This window comes from Brassica oleracea, chromosome C5 (genome assembly GCF_000695525.1).
Source record: "Brassica oleracea var. oleracea cultivar TO1000 chromosome C5, BOL, whole genome shotgun sequence".
Lineage (NCBI taxonomy): Eukaryota > Viridiplantae > Streptophyta > Magnoliopsida > Brassicales > Brassicaceae > Brassica > Brassica oleracea.
In genome coordinates this window covers 18,671,565-18,690,574 of record NC_027752.1, presented here as the reverse complement: position 1 = coordinate 18,690,574, position 19,010 = coordinate 18,671,565, and the positions used below count along the sequence as shown (strand labels likewise).

The window sequence follows — 19,010 nt, the reverse complement described above, 5'->3', positions numbered from 1 at the left end:
TTGTTTCATGCTAGAGCTAGGCCTACATTTTAGTAGTGCTATGAACTCAGTCTGTGGTTTGCGGTTTAGCATCCCATACCTCGCTGGGCAACTCCCCTGTTGCTCACCCCTCCTTCTTTCCCCCTTTCAGGTGAGACCGACGAGCAGGAGTGATTATCGGACCGGTGCTATTGGGCTTTTGGGCTTCTATCGCTTTTACCGCTTTTATCTTTATCGGGTCTTTAGGCCTTTGGACTTTTATCGTTTATGTTATTCCTATTTCAGACTTTCGGTTTATGTCGTATTTTATATTTCGGATGTTATCGTTATCGGGCCTTTTGGCGTTATGCTATCGTATTGACTTTTATATTATGGTGGAAATTATTATTATTATTTGAGTTGTATTATTATTTTATTTCCGCTTTAATCTATTTATTATATTTCGAAAGTGACGGGTGTCACATTTTGGTATCAGAGCTATTTATTTATCGTAACATTTTATTATGTAAATCGGGGTGTCACAGTAATCAAGTCATGAACCATTCTAAAAGCATTTACATTATCATCGTTTATTATTTTGCTAATCCCCAGTTTCTACTAATAAAAATCATTATGCGAAAATGATACAGTTGATTTTGAAAATCATAATAAAAGGAGCAAAATCGGACCGACCACGGTATCTACCGAAGAAGCATTAGTCATGCCTTGCTGTATTAGTTTTATTTGACTAACGATAAAGAAAAACATGTTTAGTTTTACGTGTCCCATAGTTCATGAGTCATCACGTTCGACGTCATTCATGTTTGACTCTTCCCAGAAAAAACGAAGTTTTGAACGTCGAAGTGAGTCACTGAATACCATTCTGATTTGATTCAGCGGAATAGCACAGAAAATCCAAATTCAGAAAAAGTAGGACAAAATGTTCGTAATTTCACATATAGAACCAAGTAACTAAGTATACCAAGTACATTTTAATAGTAAAAGAGCTTCAAAAAAAAAAACTAAGTATACCAAGTATATGGAAAAACAAAAATAGTTGTCTACTTATTATGTACACGTAAACCAAGTATATGGGGAAAATAAACATAGTTTTTACCTAATATGTATACGCAAATCACAAGTAACTTGTGAAAAACATATACCGCTCATATTTTTTAACGACTTGGTAAACCTATATTCCAATTTCACTAAGATTAGTTGGCTAATTAACCCTTGACACAACTTGTTCCCACGAAAAAAAAACACATTAAAAGACAACAATAGGACCCTTTCGGTTCAGTGGTTTGGTTTTATTGAGGCTTCATTAAAGTTTTTATATCACTCCCTCTGTTTTAATTTATTTGGTGTTTAAAAGAATATTTTATGTCGTAAAATAACTAAATAAGCGATGTTTTCACTATTCTATTCTAGATGATATTTATTGTCATTTGAAATTTATAACCAATTACCAAATACTGTATTTTTTTTATGGGTTGAACTAGTTTTATTTAATGCTACTTCTATATAATCAAGATAAATTATATAAATATTTGTACTATCGTATGCAAAAAATCTTAAATAGAAATTAAAATAAAACAAATGATGTAAAAAATATGATTTTTGAGTCTTGGAAAAAAGCGGAATGTACACATTACACAAAAAGACTTATATAAGTGTTTCAGTATGGTACATGTAAAACTATCCCGATTTAAAAGGGTGTCGTCAGACATGAATTATCATAAAAAAAAAAAAAAAAAAAAAAAAAAAAAAAAAAAATCGGTTATAAAATCATCTATGTCATAGTTTGTAATGCTAGTGTGAACTAGTGTGAAAACATACAACTATTCAAAATAATATGCACCATAAAAATTGTTTCTAAAACTGTTTGATGATTTATTTTATGAAAATACTTGTATGAGGGCTTAATAAATAATAACTGAAAGGCCCATATCCATTAATAAACAGCTATTAGCCGAGCCGGTCCATCTAACTAACCGAGACATCTGTAACTGCTTTTTAAAATTATATAGAACACGTGGAGCACGAGTAACTAAAATATGTTAAGACCTCCACACCATGAGTACGTACGTAGCTGCCACATCACTGTTGGTTGGACACATGGCGTAATTTGATGCAATATAGACCCATAAAAAGCTGGCGCATTCTACTTTAAGACGGTGCGACGTAGCAGATAACACCAACTTTCCACTTAAAAAAGCTATTGGTAATTATTTATCCAATTTAGGAAACAATTAGCAATTAATCGAATCGAGAAGGACCTGTTTTGGAGGTTTAGTAAGTGAGCGCAGACGTTAAGGATTGCCACGTCATCAGAAAAACCTGAAACGTGCAACCTCTCTCTTTCTCGCTCTGGGTTTCTGGATTCCCGGAAAATACTGTTATCGTCGTCGAGTCCGTCTCCTTCGTCTTCTGGTCAACGATGAATATCTTTAGATTCGCCGGCGATATGACTCACTTGATGAGTATCTTAATCCTTCTCCTCAAAATCTACGCGACGAAATCCTGCGCCGGTGAGTTCTCTTCCCTTGTGTATGCTTTCGAAGACAATCTCGCATTGCTTTGACCTGTTAGTTATCGTTTACAATGCAAATCTTATATCAATCCTATTCGAGCTCGTATGAATGAATGATCGATTTATCTCATTTTAGATTAGGTTTGATGGAAGAATGCGAAATGATGATTTACGGAGTGGAAATGCTCATATGAATTTGAATTTTGGATTGGGTAGGAATCTCTCTGAAGACGCAGGAGCTATATGCGCTTGTGTTCTTGACTCGGTACTTGGATCTGTTCACGGATTACGTGTCTCTCTACAACAGCGTGATGAAGGTTGTCTTCATTGCTAGCTCGCTGGCTATCGTTTGGTGTATGCGTAGGCATCCACTTGTCCGGAAGTCGTACGATAAGGACCTTGATACATTTCGTCATCAGTACGTTGTGTTAGCATGTTTTGTGTTGGCGCTTCTCCTGCATGAGATATTCACATTCCAAGAGGTATTCTCACCTGAGCTTCTCATGCTTTTGTACTTATAGTTTGTAGAGACGTGCAAAAGCGAATACCTCAACCATAGTTTAGGTGGTAATTGGCACCGAAAGGTTTACTTCTTTATGGTTCATTCGTTCACACTTAGATATGGTGATCGTCATACTGCTTAACCATTTCTTAAACACCAAGTGCTTTGGTGATTATGATGGATATGTTATATCATTTAATGTTCTTGGCTGTTGGTAGAAAGAATTGATCAGAACTCCTTTCTGAACTGATTTGGACTCTGTATTTTATAGTCTTATTTGAAACTTTGCTGCTAAAGCTTGTTTAAAAATTTGTACTACATGTGTTAGTATGATAAAATTTACTTCCAGAAGGTGGACATGGCTTTATGTGACCAGCATCTCGATGTTACTTTTCTTGTCAAAATGTTCTTTGATTATCTTGTCAGATTCAACTATAGTAACTCTTTATTCAAATCACCAAAAACATTTAGCGAATGTGCCCTCGTAAAACTTTTATCTTTGCAACTGCCTTCACTCCGAGCTATATTTTGAAGTAGTATTGCAACAATGTGCCCTGTGTGTATTGATAGTGAGAATCGTAGTGCAATATGCTCATCATTTGAATTTGGAATCATTGTAGGTGTTCTGGGCCTTTTCAATATACTTGGAGGCAGTTGCTATCCTTCCCCAGTTGGTTATGCTACAGAGAAGTGGGAATGTGGACAATTTGACTGGACAATATGTTCTCTTTCTTGGGTACGTATTCTTTCCAGATATATGTTTTTGCTTGCTTGATCTACTGGCTTCACATTTTGGAACTGACTGTTGATATAGCATATGACTATTACCTGGTCCTGCAATGATGTTATTGTAATATGATATGTTGGGTTTGTTTAGAATTGTTCTCTTTCTTCTTGACATACCGTGTCTGTCACTTGTTAAATTGATCAATGAGAAACACAAAGACTCTTAAAATCAGTACCTGTATCTCAAAAGTCTATACAACCGTTTTCCTTATAAGTTTGAGGTTATGCTGTTTTTATATATATATATGAAAGAGATCAGACAGGATTACTTTTGTTATGCATTTTGTTTGTACGGGAGTCTGAGTGGGAAATAACTTAACCTGCAGGGCGTATCGTGGATTATATATCATCAACTGGATCTATCGATATTTCACAGAAGATCATTTCACTAGATGGATCGGTAAACAATGTTTCAACAAAGAAGCACCAAATTACATTCTACACTATTTGGTTGTTGACATATTTGCAATTTTCCAGCTTGTGTGTCCGGTCTTGTCCAAACTGCTCTCTATGCGGATTTCTTCTACTACTACTACTTGAGGTAAATAAACCTCACCAGTCTGAAATCTCTCCAAATCTTTTATAGCGACTGACTGACTTCGTATCCCTTTCTGTTTCATTCTAGCTGGAAAACCAATACTAAACTGAAGCTTCCGGCTTGAGCAGAACCGGACAAATTTTGTAAGAGTGTCAAAGTTCAGGAAATTACATAGACAGTGACACTTGAAAAAACGAAAATAGACAGGGTTGGTATTTGGTTTCTCCCTATTGTTAGTTGTTACAATCTAACAGGGAGAATGATGCAGCATTGTTGTTTAAGAAGTGCTTTACCTTCTTAATGGACATTGTTAACTTTTCAGAGTATGAATTACACGTGGAGGTTGAATCAAAACTCTTCGTTGAAGTGTTGTTCAAAACTATAGCTCAGATTAGAAAAGCAAGTACAAAAGCAATGTTTTTGGAAAAAAACTTAGAAAACTAGTCTTCTTGCTTCTTAGCTTGTCTATCTCTTCACCCTCAGAGACTTTTTCTCTACTACGTTTCTCTTTCTTTGACTTCTTTCTCTTCACAGGAGCCTCCTCTGTTTCATCACCATTCTCTTCTTCTTGACCTTCCTGCTCCATGGTCTCTTCTGTTTCAGCCTCAACCACCGTGTTTGCGACGGCTATCTCTGCCTCGACCATAAAGAATCAAATCAACAAACATACTAACGTATGTGATAACGTCAACGGCCAAAAGAAGAACTAACCTTCTCCACTAAAGCCTGAGTCAAAGACGAGACCTGTAAGATGCTGCTTCAAGAAAACCTGGAACAAAACAGTGTGATGAGTGAAACATGATTTCTGATTAACCCAAAACACATCACACCTTCCATGTCAAAGAGCGTACCGCAGAGATGAGTTGACGTGTCTTCACGTCATAAACCCGTAGATATCGGTCTAGCCCTGAACAAGCCAGTAAAACAAAACACACATGAGATTGCTGAAACGCATATGGATTTTGAAGTTGTGCGCAACAGAAAGCATCTTACCGCAAGAAGCTATCACTTGATGATGTGGATGTCTAACAACTGATCTTATGCTTCCAGAACACTTTCCTAAAAAGCTTCCCAACAGCTTTCCTGCAACAGAGATTATTGACTGATTAATTACCTTTTCGATACAGCAACATTGTTTTACGATGGTACGTTTGTAGAGAGAATCAATCAACCAACCTGTTCGTATATCAAAGGCAGCGAGGTCAGCAGAAGCATTCCCGACATAGACAGTATGACCGTCTGGGTCTTCGGTGATTGCTGTAATAGCAGTCTCATGGAAATCAAAGGACATGACCGGTCTACGTTGAGCAGAAACATCATAAAGACGAACCTGTCTCAAGAAAAATAGTGAGTAACCTGGACACAGCGATAAAAATCTGGTGGCAGTAAGAAAAGAAACTTCATTGATTGTATTAACCTGGTGAGACTTGGTTCCAGTGACAAATTTACGGTGATCTTCGTTGCTCATGAATGCAGCACAAGTGAACCAGGTTGGCGTGAAGATCCCGAGATTGTCTTTGGGAGGCTGCACCAAGCAGAGATTGGTTAGAAAGAGACATTAACTGAAGGCTTTGGTTGAGAAGAAACTCACAGATTTTGCGCTCCAGATCTTAGTACATTGTTCAAGATCCCATATATTGACTTCAACACGTTTCCTGCATTAAACACTTGTTTCAAACCAAACCTAGATATAACGAACAAAGTTTTTAGCTACTAACCCTCCGAACAAGCCGAAGTTCTCAGTCCCGTCCACTTTACCAACCAATAGTTCACCAGAACCACATGCTTTCCAAGTTTTGGGAGCAGCGTCATCTGAAGAATCAGCACGTGCATCAGGAAACTGAACTGTTCTGAGGCTCACATCTCCCTTTCTCGTGCATGTAAGCAATGTGCAAGACCTAATAACACCAAGTTTTGTTGAGAAACGTCAATCACAGCACAAAATTAACTGGTGATAGGTTGAAGAAACTGTTACATACTTTTCAGTTTGATCTTCTTTTTGCTTTCTGAATAAGTGCAGGCCGGAGATTTCGTTATCACCAAACACAGAGTATGCAAAGTGAAGATCACCATTACAAGGATTAAGAACCTCAACCTATAAAACGGACATAGCTAGTTAGCTCGGCTACGGAGAAAAGTTACAAATTACAGATAGCTTAAGAGTAAGGATTAACACATACGTTGCCATCTTTTCTCGCCACAGCCAAAAGCTGCAATTAAAAGAATACAAAAAGTGATGAGCTTTTCAACTAAGCTTCAAGCAGAGCTCATCATAAGCATTAAAAGGATGAAACCTTTTTTTGTTTTACCGGGTTGTTTAGACGGTCATCCATGGAAGCGGCAAGAACGCATCTGGAAGCATTCATCTCCCCCCATGTGTTGACTACAGTCGGGGTGCCTCTCTCTTTACCTCGAGCTTCAGTCACTGCAACATCGCATTGAAAAAAAAAATAGCTTCAGTATATAGTTCCTCAGCCTGAGAGAAAAGGAGGGAGGGAAAGTGGGGACCTTTGATTAAGCCGAGAGAATCAAAGGTTAAAGTACGGATCGGAGGGCAGCCGAGGGTCTCGTTGGAGATGACTCGAGGCATTTCTGTAAGTTTACTCCGAGTTGCAGATGCGCGACGATGGAGAAGAGTAAACCTTTTTTTCTAAAACCCTACGATTCGACTCTTCTACACTGAATTAAACAACTACCAAGTTTATCTTCCTACCGGAGTCGGTTTTTTTTTTGGGTTAGCTAAACCGCGACAATACTGTACTTAGATTCTTGGGGCCAATGCTTAGGTCTCTCTCATTCGTCTAGAAGGTTTCACTACCAAAATATTAGGCAAGCATTACCGGAGTCTTGAGATATATAATATTTGGAGAAATTCTTAGGGGTGAACCTCCAACCAATAGTGTTTGAGTATTTGATATTTGATATCTTTTAAAAAATAAAATAAAATTGAATATCCAAATTATATTATATTTTTAAAATAAAATAATAAAAATACATAAAAATAGTTACAAAAAATAAATTAATTAATATTGTTAAATCTTCAGCAAAATACTAAACCCTATACCCTAAATCTTAAACCCTAAACCCTAAACATCAAACTTTAAACTTTGGATAAACTCTAAACCGTTGGAAAATCTTAAACCCTAAATCATACATTAAAAACTAAATTTTACTAACACTAAACCCTAAATCCTAATCACTAAATCCTAAACCCTTGGGTAAACCCTAAACCCTTGGGTAAACTCTAAACCCTTGGATAAATCATAAACTATAGGGTTTAATTTTAAATATTTTTTATTTAGAGTTTATGATTTATCCAAGGGTCCAGGATTTATCCAAGGGTTTAGGGTTTAGTGTTATTAAGATTTAGTTTTTGATGTATGATTTAGGGTTTAAAATTTTCTAATGGTTTACGGTTTATCCAAGATTTTTGGTTTAGAATTTAGAGTTTGAAGTTTAGGATTTAGGGTATAGGATTTAGTATTTTGCTAAAAGTTTATCAATATTTATTTATTTATTTTTTGTAACTATTTTTATGTATTTTTATTGTTTTATTTAAATAATATAATCTTATTCGTAAATTCAATTTTGTTTCATTTTTTAAAAGATATCAAATATCAAATACTCAAACACTATTGGTTGGTGAATCTAGAGGTGAACCCAAGAATTTCTCTAATATTTGTGCCGGCTTTGGGAAATTTTCATATCCCACCAAAATGTTCTTAAGAGAATTTCCTATTTAATTAATTGTTTTGAAAGAACAAAAGCAGCACTCTTGACAATTTTTTCTCTCAAAATCTCATCACATTTCATGAACATTATTGTTTTGGATTTAAAAGTGTTCACTTTATTTTGTGTTGCTGATATGGATCATAATTTATTGACATATAAGACTATTAAGCCTATGTCAATTGAGGTGTGAGGAAGTTGCCCTAGCTTGAGGTGGCATTCGATACTAAATCTCAAAGTCAGGATCGCCAAATAAATATAGTATTCGATTCGATGTCGCAAAGCCATGAAGGAATACTGAGTCTGTGCCACCACCATATGGAAAGACTGTCAAGGTTGGCATAGAACATGAACTGAGTCAAAAATAATATGCTTCATATGTCAAGGTAGGAATAGAACTACTTAATGATTTTCTTTTCCTTTCAAAAGGTTACATGTTAAGATCTCTCTGTTCTTTGTCAAACATGTTAAAAGGGTACCAGTGTGTAAATATTGTAGGAAAATAATAACACAGAACTTAACGTACTAACGGAGGTAAATCTGTTGGTTAATCAAAAAGTATATACCAGTTTGATCGTCTATTGAACCTTACAGTGGACACATAAGAGTTTCTCACTAGTCTCAACAAAATTTAATCTTTTACAAGACTCGATTCATTCAGAAGCCAAAGAAGCCAAGCTCACTCGCTTTTTCCTTCTCAAAAGTTTCGAAGTACTGATATATAATCGTGTCACAGCTAGTAAGATTCCAGTCCCTGACCCAATGGCTCCCATGAAATCTGCCAAAACAGTGAGTGTCCAAAAGCAGCTGCCGTTGGGATATACGGTTCAGCTCCTTCTGCAAGTTAGACTCTTTGTGTCCCAGCATCACCCATTTGTTGTTCCTAATCATTTTTTTATATTCCAATCAAGTGAGTTCCCAGACCTGGACAGTGTTAAAAAACTTTTTGTCAATGGAATCGGGTTTCAACAATACCTTGAGCTGCTTGGCTACGTCTCTAGCAGAAGACCCGGAGACTTCAATCCAAGTCTTTGAGAATAGGGCACAAGCGGTGAGCATGAAGACGATATAGAACAGAGCATGGAACGGATGAGCTGCCATCTCGGCGAAGCTGTAACCATAGAAAACATATATTCAGAGAACTGAAAACTGAGTTATCATTGTGTTGATGGGGACATTAGTAATTGAACATTTACTTTGCTGGAGCTGTGATCAAGTAAGCAAGACCACTAACTGGTATAGATTGCCCACTGTACTCTGATTCTTTCCACTGCCCTAATAGGTTTACAAAGAAATTTCCACTGAACTTCCTGTAGAGTAGCTGTTGACAAGGCGGATATGCAAATTGTATTAGATAAAGGTTCTTTCCTAAAATCCTTTATGCGGAAACAAAAGGAAGTACCTGAGAGATGAAGTAGAGGTTTGAGACGAGAGCAGATTGGAGAATGATTGGCATGTTGGAGGTGTAGAACAGCTTGATCGGGTAAGAGCCATGTTGGCCACGGGCACTCTTTGATCTCACAGGCAACACAACACGAAACCCTTGGAAATAGATAACGATCAGGAAGATCAAGACCGTTGCAAGCAAGTTGGTAACATTGGGAAGGTTTTGTCTGTAGAAAGCTTGTCTGAGCGCAGCAACCTTATTGGATTTGGTTATCAGCATATGGAACAAGGCGATCACACTATCACAGCGCCTTCGAACTCAGCTCCACGACCAGTGTTGATTGTTGTAGGACTAAATGATTTCCAGATAATGCTTTCACTGCGTCACCACAACAAAAGTTGAAAACTTTATGCATCTAAAAACAATCTCTCGCATAAAAGACTAAAGCTTTTTAACATACCAGATATTGGTTGCAATGAAAAGAGAGATCCCAGAGCCAAGCCCATAACCCTTTTGAAGAAGCTCGTCGAGGCAGATAACGATGATCCCAGCAAAGAAAAGCTGGAGGATGATGAGAATAGAGTTTCCAACACCAAGCTGACCAACAGGACCGTACATTCCAGAAAGAACATAAGCAACAGCTTCACCAATGGCAATCAAAATCCCAAGAAGCTTCTGAGCACCATTCCTACAAGAAACACACAACACATGAGACAACAATTCTTGAATCACTCAATAGCTCAAATCATCACAAATACTGTATACTTACAAGAGAGCTGCAGACGAGGAAGATGAAGAGGGAGATGACTGTGTAGATGACTTTCTCCCTGAATGGAATCTTCCTGTCAGCACTCTGCACCTCTGGGAGAAAAGGCAAGAATGGCCTCACCAGATGCAATACTCTAAATCCTCCTCCCATTATAGCTTATCTGCAAACAGTCTGTGCCTTCTCAAGTTAGCACCACACATGCCAAATCAACCAGCAAGAACGATATAGCTACTTGTAACAAGAATTACATTCGATCTCATCCCGTAAATCAGATCTATCAAAAGGTTTTACGAAAATCTCAGATCTATATTGCGAAAACTTGAAAAATCATGGATGAATCTTTGTAACTAGATCAGGACTAATCTAGCTAAATTATCAAGAATACCGGAGACGATTTGGGATTATCAATCTCTGTATTTTAGGGACATCGAAGAAGCTTTACCTCTGCGAGCTTGAGAGTAACCGCTGCGAAGAAGAAGAAACGTGTTCCAAGAATTTTTTGCTCGAAGCTATTTTAAACAAGAAGATAATTACATGTCATCAAACCAATTAAAATGGCACATGTGGCCGACTATGGCCAAGTGACGACGACTTGATTTTACAAAAAAAAAAAAAAACTCTTATCGATAATAACATTGTTAGTGGATGAGACTAATTAGTAGTTTAATCCTAGACAATTTGGATAAAACAATCGACTTAAATTCAACCCACTTGCGTTTGTTGTGTAAATCAATTTTGGTTGATTCTTTTGACGGAGTCAACCGATGATACTACCTTTCTAAAAAGTCTGCGTCTCGAGTTTGATTATTTCGCTACTGACCATTTTTATTGTTCTTACATCGGCTTCCCTGTGCTTTTGATTTCTGTTTTGTATTCATGCTCTCGTTCTCTTTTCAAGCATTTTTCAGCTTTCAACTTCTACCACCACTTGTAAGTTGTGATTAAATTTACATTTCAAACAAAGAAATACATTGATTTCTTTTCATATAAAATATATTAGTAGATTATCCTCTCCTAATGCAAGGGATTGACACAAATTGAATATCCGAGTTTTTTGAGATATATGTGATATGTTTCGTCCAATTATTATCTGACTCGATTCCATCCGTAGCAACTAAGATATTTGGTGTCTGGATATCCGAAATTTTTTTATATCTTAAACGGATATTCGATTCAATCCGTAAAAATAAATATTTTTCTAAATAAATAAAAATAAAAGATAATATCAAATAGTAATATTTTGTTACAAAAATAAGAAGATATTTACTTTTCAAACTTTAATAACTAAATATATGTATATAACATATCAGATATTTGTTCCTAAAAAATATTAGATTTGCTTTGTTTCTCACGGATATTGCATATTAATATTTAAGAGGTGTTATTGGTTATGTAAGTTGAAATCAACTCTGTTAGATTTCAAATAGGGTAGATTTTAAATATTTTGATTCATTTTACAATCTAATATATATGATTTATTTAGATATTTTAAATCTCTGTTAATGTATTTATAAATTCAACATAATATGATTTGATTACTATAACAGAGTTACAATTAAATTTAAGGATTCTAAATTGAATTGTAATTCCAAAGTTTTAAAGCTAAAAATTTTTTTATAAAATTAAATGAAATCACAAAAGTTATTGAAGAAAATATAAGTCATTCATATATTATTTTTTTAGATCTCCTCTTTGTATGTACGGTCAAGAAAAAAAAATTATCACAACGAAAACAATATTTTATATTTATTATTATGAGCAATGAAAAGATCATAACTATCTGAAAGGAAAAAAAATTCCTAATTTGATCAATGTAATGCAACGAAAATCTGGGTTTGGTCAAACGATGAAATCTATTTTCTAGGTTTGATCAAATGATAGTTATAGATGAAAATGCCAGATGCTAATTTTATAAACAAAATAGGATAAGAATCCAATAACAATTTATAGATATTTTGACCAACCTGAAGCTTTGTAAATAGAACTAAAATCACTTGACAGCTCGAAAAAGGGACATATAGAGAGCATCTTTATCTTTTTTTTTTTAGTTTCAAAAATTGTTATAATTTGAAATGCACTATGCAAAACAGAAACTCCAACATATTATGGAAATCGTGTCACATATTGAGTAATGAGTAGGGTCTTTAAAGAGAACTCGGCCATGAGTATTCAATGAGACATATTGATTAAGCCCACTATTTTTTTTCACACAGAAAATAAAGGCACGATATTATCTATAAATGATGATGTTAATTATATATATGTATCTAAAAATAATTAAAATGACAACAATAAAAAATCTTATATATTAAAACATAAGTCACAACCTTGATTCATGTGCGATTATTTTTAAAATGGACCCTGACTATAAATCAGTTATTATTCATTTATTACTAATAATATGAATTACTAATATATCATTCCTAATATAATATCGACTCCTAAAAACCTGGATTGGTTAACAAACTCACTTTTATTCATGTGTGATATTTTTATTTAGATCATCATTTAATTTTTTTATTAAATGTATTTCCTTAATGCTAATATATAATCTTTTAGCTACTTAAATCATAATATAATTTAATATCTTTTAATTTAAAATGTAAATATATATATTCAATTTTTTTTTTAAAAATGTGTTGAAAAACATTATAACAATATCTTAATTATCAAAAATTGTATATAAATATTTTCACTAATTTTGTAATTAGTAATGAAATTAATGTTATTATACATTAATATATATACTCTGTTATCTTTTATAAACATTATATTTAACTAATTTTACTATTTTATAGTTATATCTATCATTTTAAAATAAAACATTGTATTTAACTAAATATGATAAAATTATTTTAAACTGATAAATTAATATATTTTATTTTCACAAACATTAAAAATTTATGCTAGAAATATAATATGTTGGTAGAACGGGTTAATACTAGTAAATTAGATAATTCATATATAAAATTAACTTATCATAAACTTATATATATATATATATATTTATTATCTAAAATGAATAAACATAAAAAATATTGATAAAGGAAATCTAGCGCTTTGAATTACGGATCAGGATCATAATAATTGAATAAAAAATAATTTTAAAATATATATACTAAAAAATGTCAAATATATGTGATGATTTGAAATAATCAATTAACTTACAACATAAAAACTATCAAATTGTTATATTTAAAATAATTATATATAAACATTTAAATATATAAGTAACTTAAAAAATATATTCTAATTATATAAAATAATATAAACATGAAAATTAATATCTGCACGGTTGCGTGGATCCAAATCTAGTAAAGATTAAAAGAAAAGGACACTTTAAATCTGCAGGTCACTGGAACGAGAAAGATTTAACAAAAAAATTAACAATGAGGAGGGCTTCTTGGGGGGGGAATCCGTAATTCAAAGCGCTAGATTTCCTTTATGAGGAGGGTCACTTAAACTTTTCTTGTAATGGCATTGTGAACAATATTTCAGTTTATCAAACATACAAGACACATATCATGATAACTTAGATTACTAGGCTTCGCGAATTTTTAACATTTGTTGGACCCACCCACTAATTTATCCTTATGGCTAGCATATACACCAAAAAAGGTTAAAATTTGCAAACTACCCTAAACTGTGCAATCGTAATTAAACCGAAAACACCCCTGTCCCCTCTAGTATCCCACGTAGTCCTAGATTAGATTTCTTATCCTCTCTTTCGTGATCCTTTACAATTTTATTATGTATTTTACTTTTTTTATATTTTCAGAAATAGCTTTCTCTTCTCCTTTTTTTATCAGTACCTCTGTGTTTTTCTTATTCTAAACAATATATTATCCGCCGCGAGCACCTCATCTATTCCCGCTTCTACTGATTTTCGTCTCATATACCATCCTCAAAAACCGTCAAACAGCGCTTGTCACCAATGTCTCGCCACCGTGAATTTGGTTATGGCTAGTGATGTGTCGCAATCCACGGATCAGTACATGGAACAAGCTCAACATGGAGTTCAGGACGTTCTGAACATTTCAACCGAGATTCATGTTTTTTACCGTACCGGACAGACTGACTATGTAGTGTACTGGACCGTCCCGCATACGTCCGGAAAGGAGCTTTGGCTGGAACCATGGCCGGATGACCGATCTGACCGTACTGGAGCTTGCTTTCCTGTCCAACTTCACAAGCTAAAGCTGAAGGTCAAGCCAGAATCAACTTAGGACGAACCAATTCCGATTCAGACCATAGCTTCTCTCTTTTGGCTCGTTTGGCTCGTACCGCATGCACCAGCGACTGTGCTGATGATCTCACCGCCTTGTTCGATCCGATCATGAACTTTTCCTTTGGATATTTCTGTAAGGCAAGGATCCTTAAGCTCTCAGAAGACTTAGGCCCCGTTGGAACGCGACTTGTCCGATCAGAACGTCCCGCGGCCCTTGCTGATCGTCCCGCCCATGTGCTGATCCTTTCCGCCTTGGACACAGCCAGCTCAGATGAATCTAGACAGGAGCCGAACATACATCTTGACTAGTCTTCTCCATTTTCCGTGCTTTGACCTGATCTTGTCAATGTTGTATTTTCTATGTCTTGATTTCACACATTCTTCTTTATTTCTTTTGACTACAAAGTAGTATAAGTATGTAGTCCCTTTCACTTGAAATAACAGATAGTTTTCCCCTTTTTTGAGTTGAAACTCTTTGTTCTTTGTTTATAACTTGTCTTGTTTCTTGCTCAGTCTAGTTCTTGTTTTTTGTCGAGTGATTCTCCAAGTAAACATATCTTCCCTTGTTGGTCTTGACGTCACATTCCAAACCACAATCGAAGCTAAGGCCTTTCCGCAACCTTGTGTGTCGCCTATCAAACCATCAGATCTCCCTACTTTGGCGAGTTCATATCCAAAATCTAGTTGAGTGATCCTTGTCCGAATCTAGGACGTATCAAAGTGGTATCAGAGCAACTCTTCCGGTATTGTCTATTTCATTCATCTTTCTCATCTTCCATTTTCTTATAAACACTTCTTCTTCTACCTTTCTTAAATCTGAGCCCCTCATTACCATCCACCATATCAAAAAAAAAAGAAGAAAGATCTATAAGAAAAAAAAACAAAAAAAAAAGAAATCGAAAATTTCATTTCGGGATTGGTGGTGGAAGAGAATGCCTGCTGAATGAGGAGAAATCTAGCCTTTGAGGTGGTTAAAATGGATTTCAAAAATCAAAAATCTCTTATCTTTCTATCTTGAGAAAATTTTCTTGTTTGCTTGGATTTGTCCATTGGGATTCTTTGATTTGTTCTCTTAGAACATTGAGTAAAAACTTATGTGTGATCACCTAAATCTGAGAGAAACCCTTGAGTGGGTGAGATTAAACACTTGAGAGTGGGAGGTTTTATTTCCTAACTTTTGTGGTGAGATTTTCAGGTTATGATGTTTGGTCTTCCAAGGAAAAATAGCAAGGAGAAATCCCCACAACAAACTATCTCTCAATCTTCATTTAAATATTTTTTGAATAATTTTGATGAGTTTGTTAGTGTGCAGGATAGGCCAAATAGGAGGTGCAATGAACCTTTCAGGTCGTCCCAAGGTGAAGCTGATCCAAAGAGGCGATTCCTTCAGTTTGATGTAAAAGAGATATGTGAGAATTTTGAGAAGGGAATGATGAAAGCCCTCAAGGTCGTCAGTAAGATCCACATGAAGAGCACATCCATACGTGCACCTGTAGCTGAGCCATCCTTGTTCATCAGCAAGAAAGCCAAAGGTAATTAATTTTTTTTCAGATTCTTTACCTATTTTTGATGAATATGAAGAAGAGCTGATTGAAAATCTGATGTCTTGTGAAGAAAGTTGTGATCTTCCTTGTCTTGAATCTGAACTTATACTTGATAATGAACAGACTATTGTAGAACTAACCGTTTGCAACCGAAGCATCTGAGTAGTCTTGTTTTGTCTCCACAGGTTTTTGAGGAAGAGCCACTATACTATCCACATCAAGGACCACATCTTGACACTAGAAAACCCTTGGATGAGGATCTAGGTCCAATCTTTGATAAGGAGGACGAACCTGGCCCAGTCTTTGATGAAGAAGCAACAAGCATCACCTCCATCGTCATGGAGAGCCATCTATGCTTTGATCCCGGCACAACTCATGCTCCTTTGTCTCCTGATCTTCAAGAGCACTGTAAGCAATCTGATTTGCTTCATTCTCAGCCTGATATGTTTGTTAAGATCAGTTCTCTTGGTGTGATTCATTTTTGGTCTTGAAAAGGTGAAAGATTTTTGTGTTTCAAAATCTGTTTTTGAAAGCATGATTAATTCTTTTAAAATCTTTGAACCTGATGAACTTCTTGATCAACCACGTTTTCAAAAAGACAATGGCATCAATTCTAGAATAATCTCGAGCTTTGATCAGTTCTTAAAGCATAGCAAAGGCTTTGATCATTTTGAAAAATCTCTTGAGTTTGATTTGAAACAAACTGATTTTTGTGCTAGAAACTCTTTTGATTCGTTTGTTTTCAAAGAAAATGGTTTTGATCTGAGTTCTTCTAAAATGTACTGATCACTGATGATTTGTTTGTATCTTCTCTTGCCTTGGACGGTTTCTTGATTAATCAGTTGCTGGAAAATAAATCACTTAGAACTGAAAATGATTTTTGTGATCTTGATTTTGGTTATTCTGTTTTGCAGCCTGATCTTGTGTATTCTGAAACTGATAGAACTTGGAATCTTCTGAGATCATTTCGTGATAATTGTGTTGTTTTGAGCCTTGATGATATTGTGGTTTACAACACTTTCTTTGAAAAACATCTTGAGTCTTTGATAGTTGTTTCTCAATCTGAACTTACTCTTTTGTGTTCAGATGTTGAGAAGGATATGCACGTCTTGAAAATGAATAATATTATTGCATATCTTGATAAGATTCTGGTCTGTAATGTCTACTTTGATGTGCATCGTGAAATGATGAAATGTGTGTTACTTGTTCTTGGAAAAGAATTTTTTTTTTTTTATTTGAACAAGTATCTGTCTTGCACATTTGATTCTGGTCTTCTAGCTTCTGTTTTGAGTGTCCAGGAAAGACAGGTTCAGCCTCTGAGAAATGAAAGCATTGATTGTGCCCAACAGCCTGAGATTTTGAGAAGCTTTGTTGTCCAAACCGGCTACCTTAGAGATGCCAGCGACAGGGGTTCAGTCCAAAACGGATATCTCAATATTCAGAAGGTATTTTGTCATGAATCCAATTTCTCTGGAAAGCCAACTCACAAAGGATTCACTGAGGCTTGGAATCACTTGAAAATGTTCACGTAGGAAGGAGTTATGAATTTTCCAAACTGGAGATTCTCCAGCCCGTCTATCCGCGAGTACCAGACTTCTAAAGGAGATTCAGGCCCAAGAAAGAAGCGGCCTGAGCCAAAACCGATCCTCTATGAACCAAAGGTGTTTCCTCAGTCAACCTCCTGTCAAAACCAAAAGCACTGTAAGGATCATGGGTTGATTGTCTCTGCTCATCATGAAAACGTTTTGAATCCGAGAATTTCCAAAAGAAAACACATCTTTACTTGGTTGAAAAACGTTTTGCTTAAACCTTTTCATAAATTGTTTTACTTAAGTTGTGCTTTGAAAGAGATTTGGTGTAGAAAAATGCATGAACCAAAATTACTTAGGCCAAAGAATCAATTTGATTTCGTTCATGATGAGAATTTTTCAGATTTGACATTGTCTCTTTCTTTTCCTAACCGTTTGACAGCTTGGCCTAATTTTAAAATTGATAAAAAAAAATTTGGTGATCAGTTTACTTGCTTGATGCTTGCCCACGTGCTTGATGATTATCCTAAGAGTTTGGATCATGTTTTTGATGTCTTAAGGATAGAGAAACCCTTTGATTATTTCTTTATCAGATTTGATGTGGTTTCTCTAGTTGTTTTGACTGAACATGATAAGCATGATCATTTCACAAAGAGAGCAAGCAATGATGTACGCCAAAGGACTTGGAATTACTTGATGAAAACGACTTGAAAACTCTAAGGAAGTTTCTGTCCAATCTTTTCATTCACTGAATTTTCCTGGAATTTTAATTCTTTTGTATCTGATTTCTTTCCTTTTGATATAGGTACAATGGATTTGAGGACAAATCATTTTGAAGAGGGAGGGAATGATGTGCCGCAGTCCACGGATCAGTCTATGGAACCAGCTCAGCATGGAGTTCAGGACGTTCTGAACATTTCAACCGAGGTTCATGTTTTTCACCGTACCGGACAGACTGACCGTGTAGTGTACTGGACCGTCCCGTATACGTCCGGAAAGGAGCTTTGGCTGGAACCATGGCCGGATGACCGATCTGACCGTACTGGAGCTTGCCTTTCCTGTCCAACTTCACAAGCTAAGGCTGAAGGTCAAGCCAGAATCAACTTAGGATGAGCCAATTCCGATTCAGACCATAGCTTCTCTCTTTTGGCCCGTTTGGCTCGTACCGCATGCACCAGTGACTGTGCTGATGATCTCGCCGCTTTGTTCGATCCGATCATGGACTTTTCCTTTGGATATTTCTCTAAGGCAAGGATCCTTAAGCTCTCAGAATACTTGGGCCACGTTGGAACGCGACTTGTCCGATCAGAACGTCCCACGGCCCTTGCTGATCGTCCCGCCCATGTCCTAATCCTTTCCGCCTTGGACACAGCCAGCTCGGATGAATCTGGACAGGAGCCGAACAGTCTTCTTGACTAGTCTTCTCCAGTTTACGTGCTTTGACCAGATCTAGTCAAATTGACTAGTCATCTCCATTTTCCGTGCTTTGACCAGATCTAGTCAAATT

General features: G+C 35.7%; 2 protein-coding genes and 1 pseudogene across 3 annotated transcripts; 1 reads left to right on the top strand and 2 right to left on the bottom strand.

Moving 5' to 3' along the window:
- The first annotated feature begins 2,221 nt into the window (after nt 1-2,221).
- LOC106343830 (ER lumen protein-retaining receptor A-like) lies at nt 2,222-4,638 on the top strand. Its single transcript, XM_013783157.1, has 6 exons — nt 2,222-2,489; nt 2,708-2,973; nt 3,614-3,729; nt 4,106-4,179; nt 4,257-4,320; nt 4,405-4,638. The coding sequence occupies exons 1-6, from the start codon at nt 2,399-2,401 to the stop codon at nt 4,439-4,441; spliced, it is 648 nt and encodes a 215-aa protein (XP_013638611.1). The 5' UTR covers nt 2,222-2,398; the 3' UTR covers nt 4,442-4,638.
- Nucleotides 4,619-6,992, bottom strand: LOC106343829 (WD repeat-containing protein 74-like). 2 transcript variants are annotated; one of them, XM_013783156.1, is made up of 12 exons: nt 6,826-6,992; nt 6,627-6,742; nt 6,498-6,527; nt 6,297-6,412; nt 6,036-6,215; nt 5,909-5,972; nt 5,735-5,842; nt 5,494-5,647; nt 5,311-5,400; nt 5,169-5,224; nt 5,029-5,086; nt 4,619-4,950 (listed from the first exon to the last, which is right to left on the bottom strand). In XM_013783156.1, the coding sequence occupies exons 1-12, from the start codon at nt 6,905-6,907 to the stop codon at nt 4,709-4,711; spliced, it is 1,296 nt and encodes a 431-aa protein (XP_013638610.1). In that variant the 5' UTR covers nt 6,908-6,992; the 3' UTR covers nt 4,619-4,708. The 2 variants fall into 2 exon arrangements, with proteins under 2 accessions (XP_013638610.1, XP_013638609.1); XM_013783155.1 differs by having other exon boundaries at nt 6,612-6,742; nt 6,826-6,978.
- A 1,571-nt stretch (nt 6,993-8,563) lies between these two features.
- Nucleotides 8,564-14,726, bottom strand: LOC106344697 (annotated as a pseudogene).
- Between the last annotated feature and the right edge of the window lie 4,284 nt (nt 14,727-19,010).

What these genes read in the sequence shown, in the direction of transcription:
- LOC106343829 (XM_013783155.1), bottom strand. Translation starts at nt 6,907, where the DNA reads ATGCCTCGAGTCATCTCCAACGAGACCCTCGGCTGCCCTCCGATCCGT. An exon ending in TTCTCTCGGCTTAATCAAAG is followed by an intron (nt 6,743 to 6,825) that starts GTCCCCACTTTC and finishes GCGATGTTGCAG; the next exon opens with TGACTGAAGCTCGAGGTAAA. An exon ending in CTGGAACCAAGTCTCACCAG is followed by an intron (nt 5,648 to 5,734) that starts GTTAATACAATC and finishes TTCTTGAGACAG; the next exon opens with GTTCGTCTTTATGATGTTTC.
- LOC106343830 (XM_013783157.1), top strand. Translation starts at nt 2,399, where the DNA reads ATGAATATCTTTAGATTCGCCGGCGATATGACTCACTTGATGAGTATC. An exon ending in AGATATTCACATTCCAAGAG is followed by an intron (nt 2,974 to 3,613) that starts GTATTCTCACCT and finishes GAATCATTGTAG; the next exon opens with GTGTTCTGGGCCTTTTCAAT. An exon ending in CAATATGTTCTCTTTCTTGG is followed by an intron (nt 3,730 to 4,105) that starts GTACGTATTCTT and finishes CTTAACCTGCAG; the next exon opens with GGCGTATCGTGGATTATATA.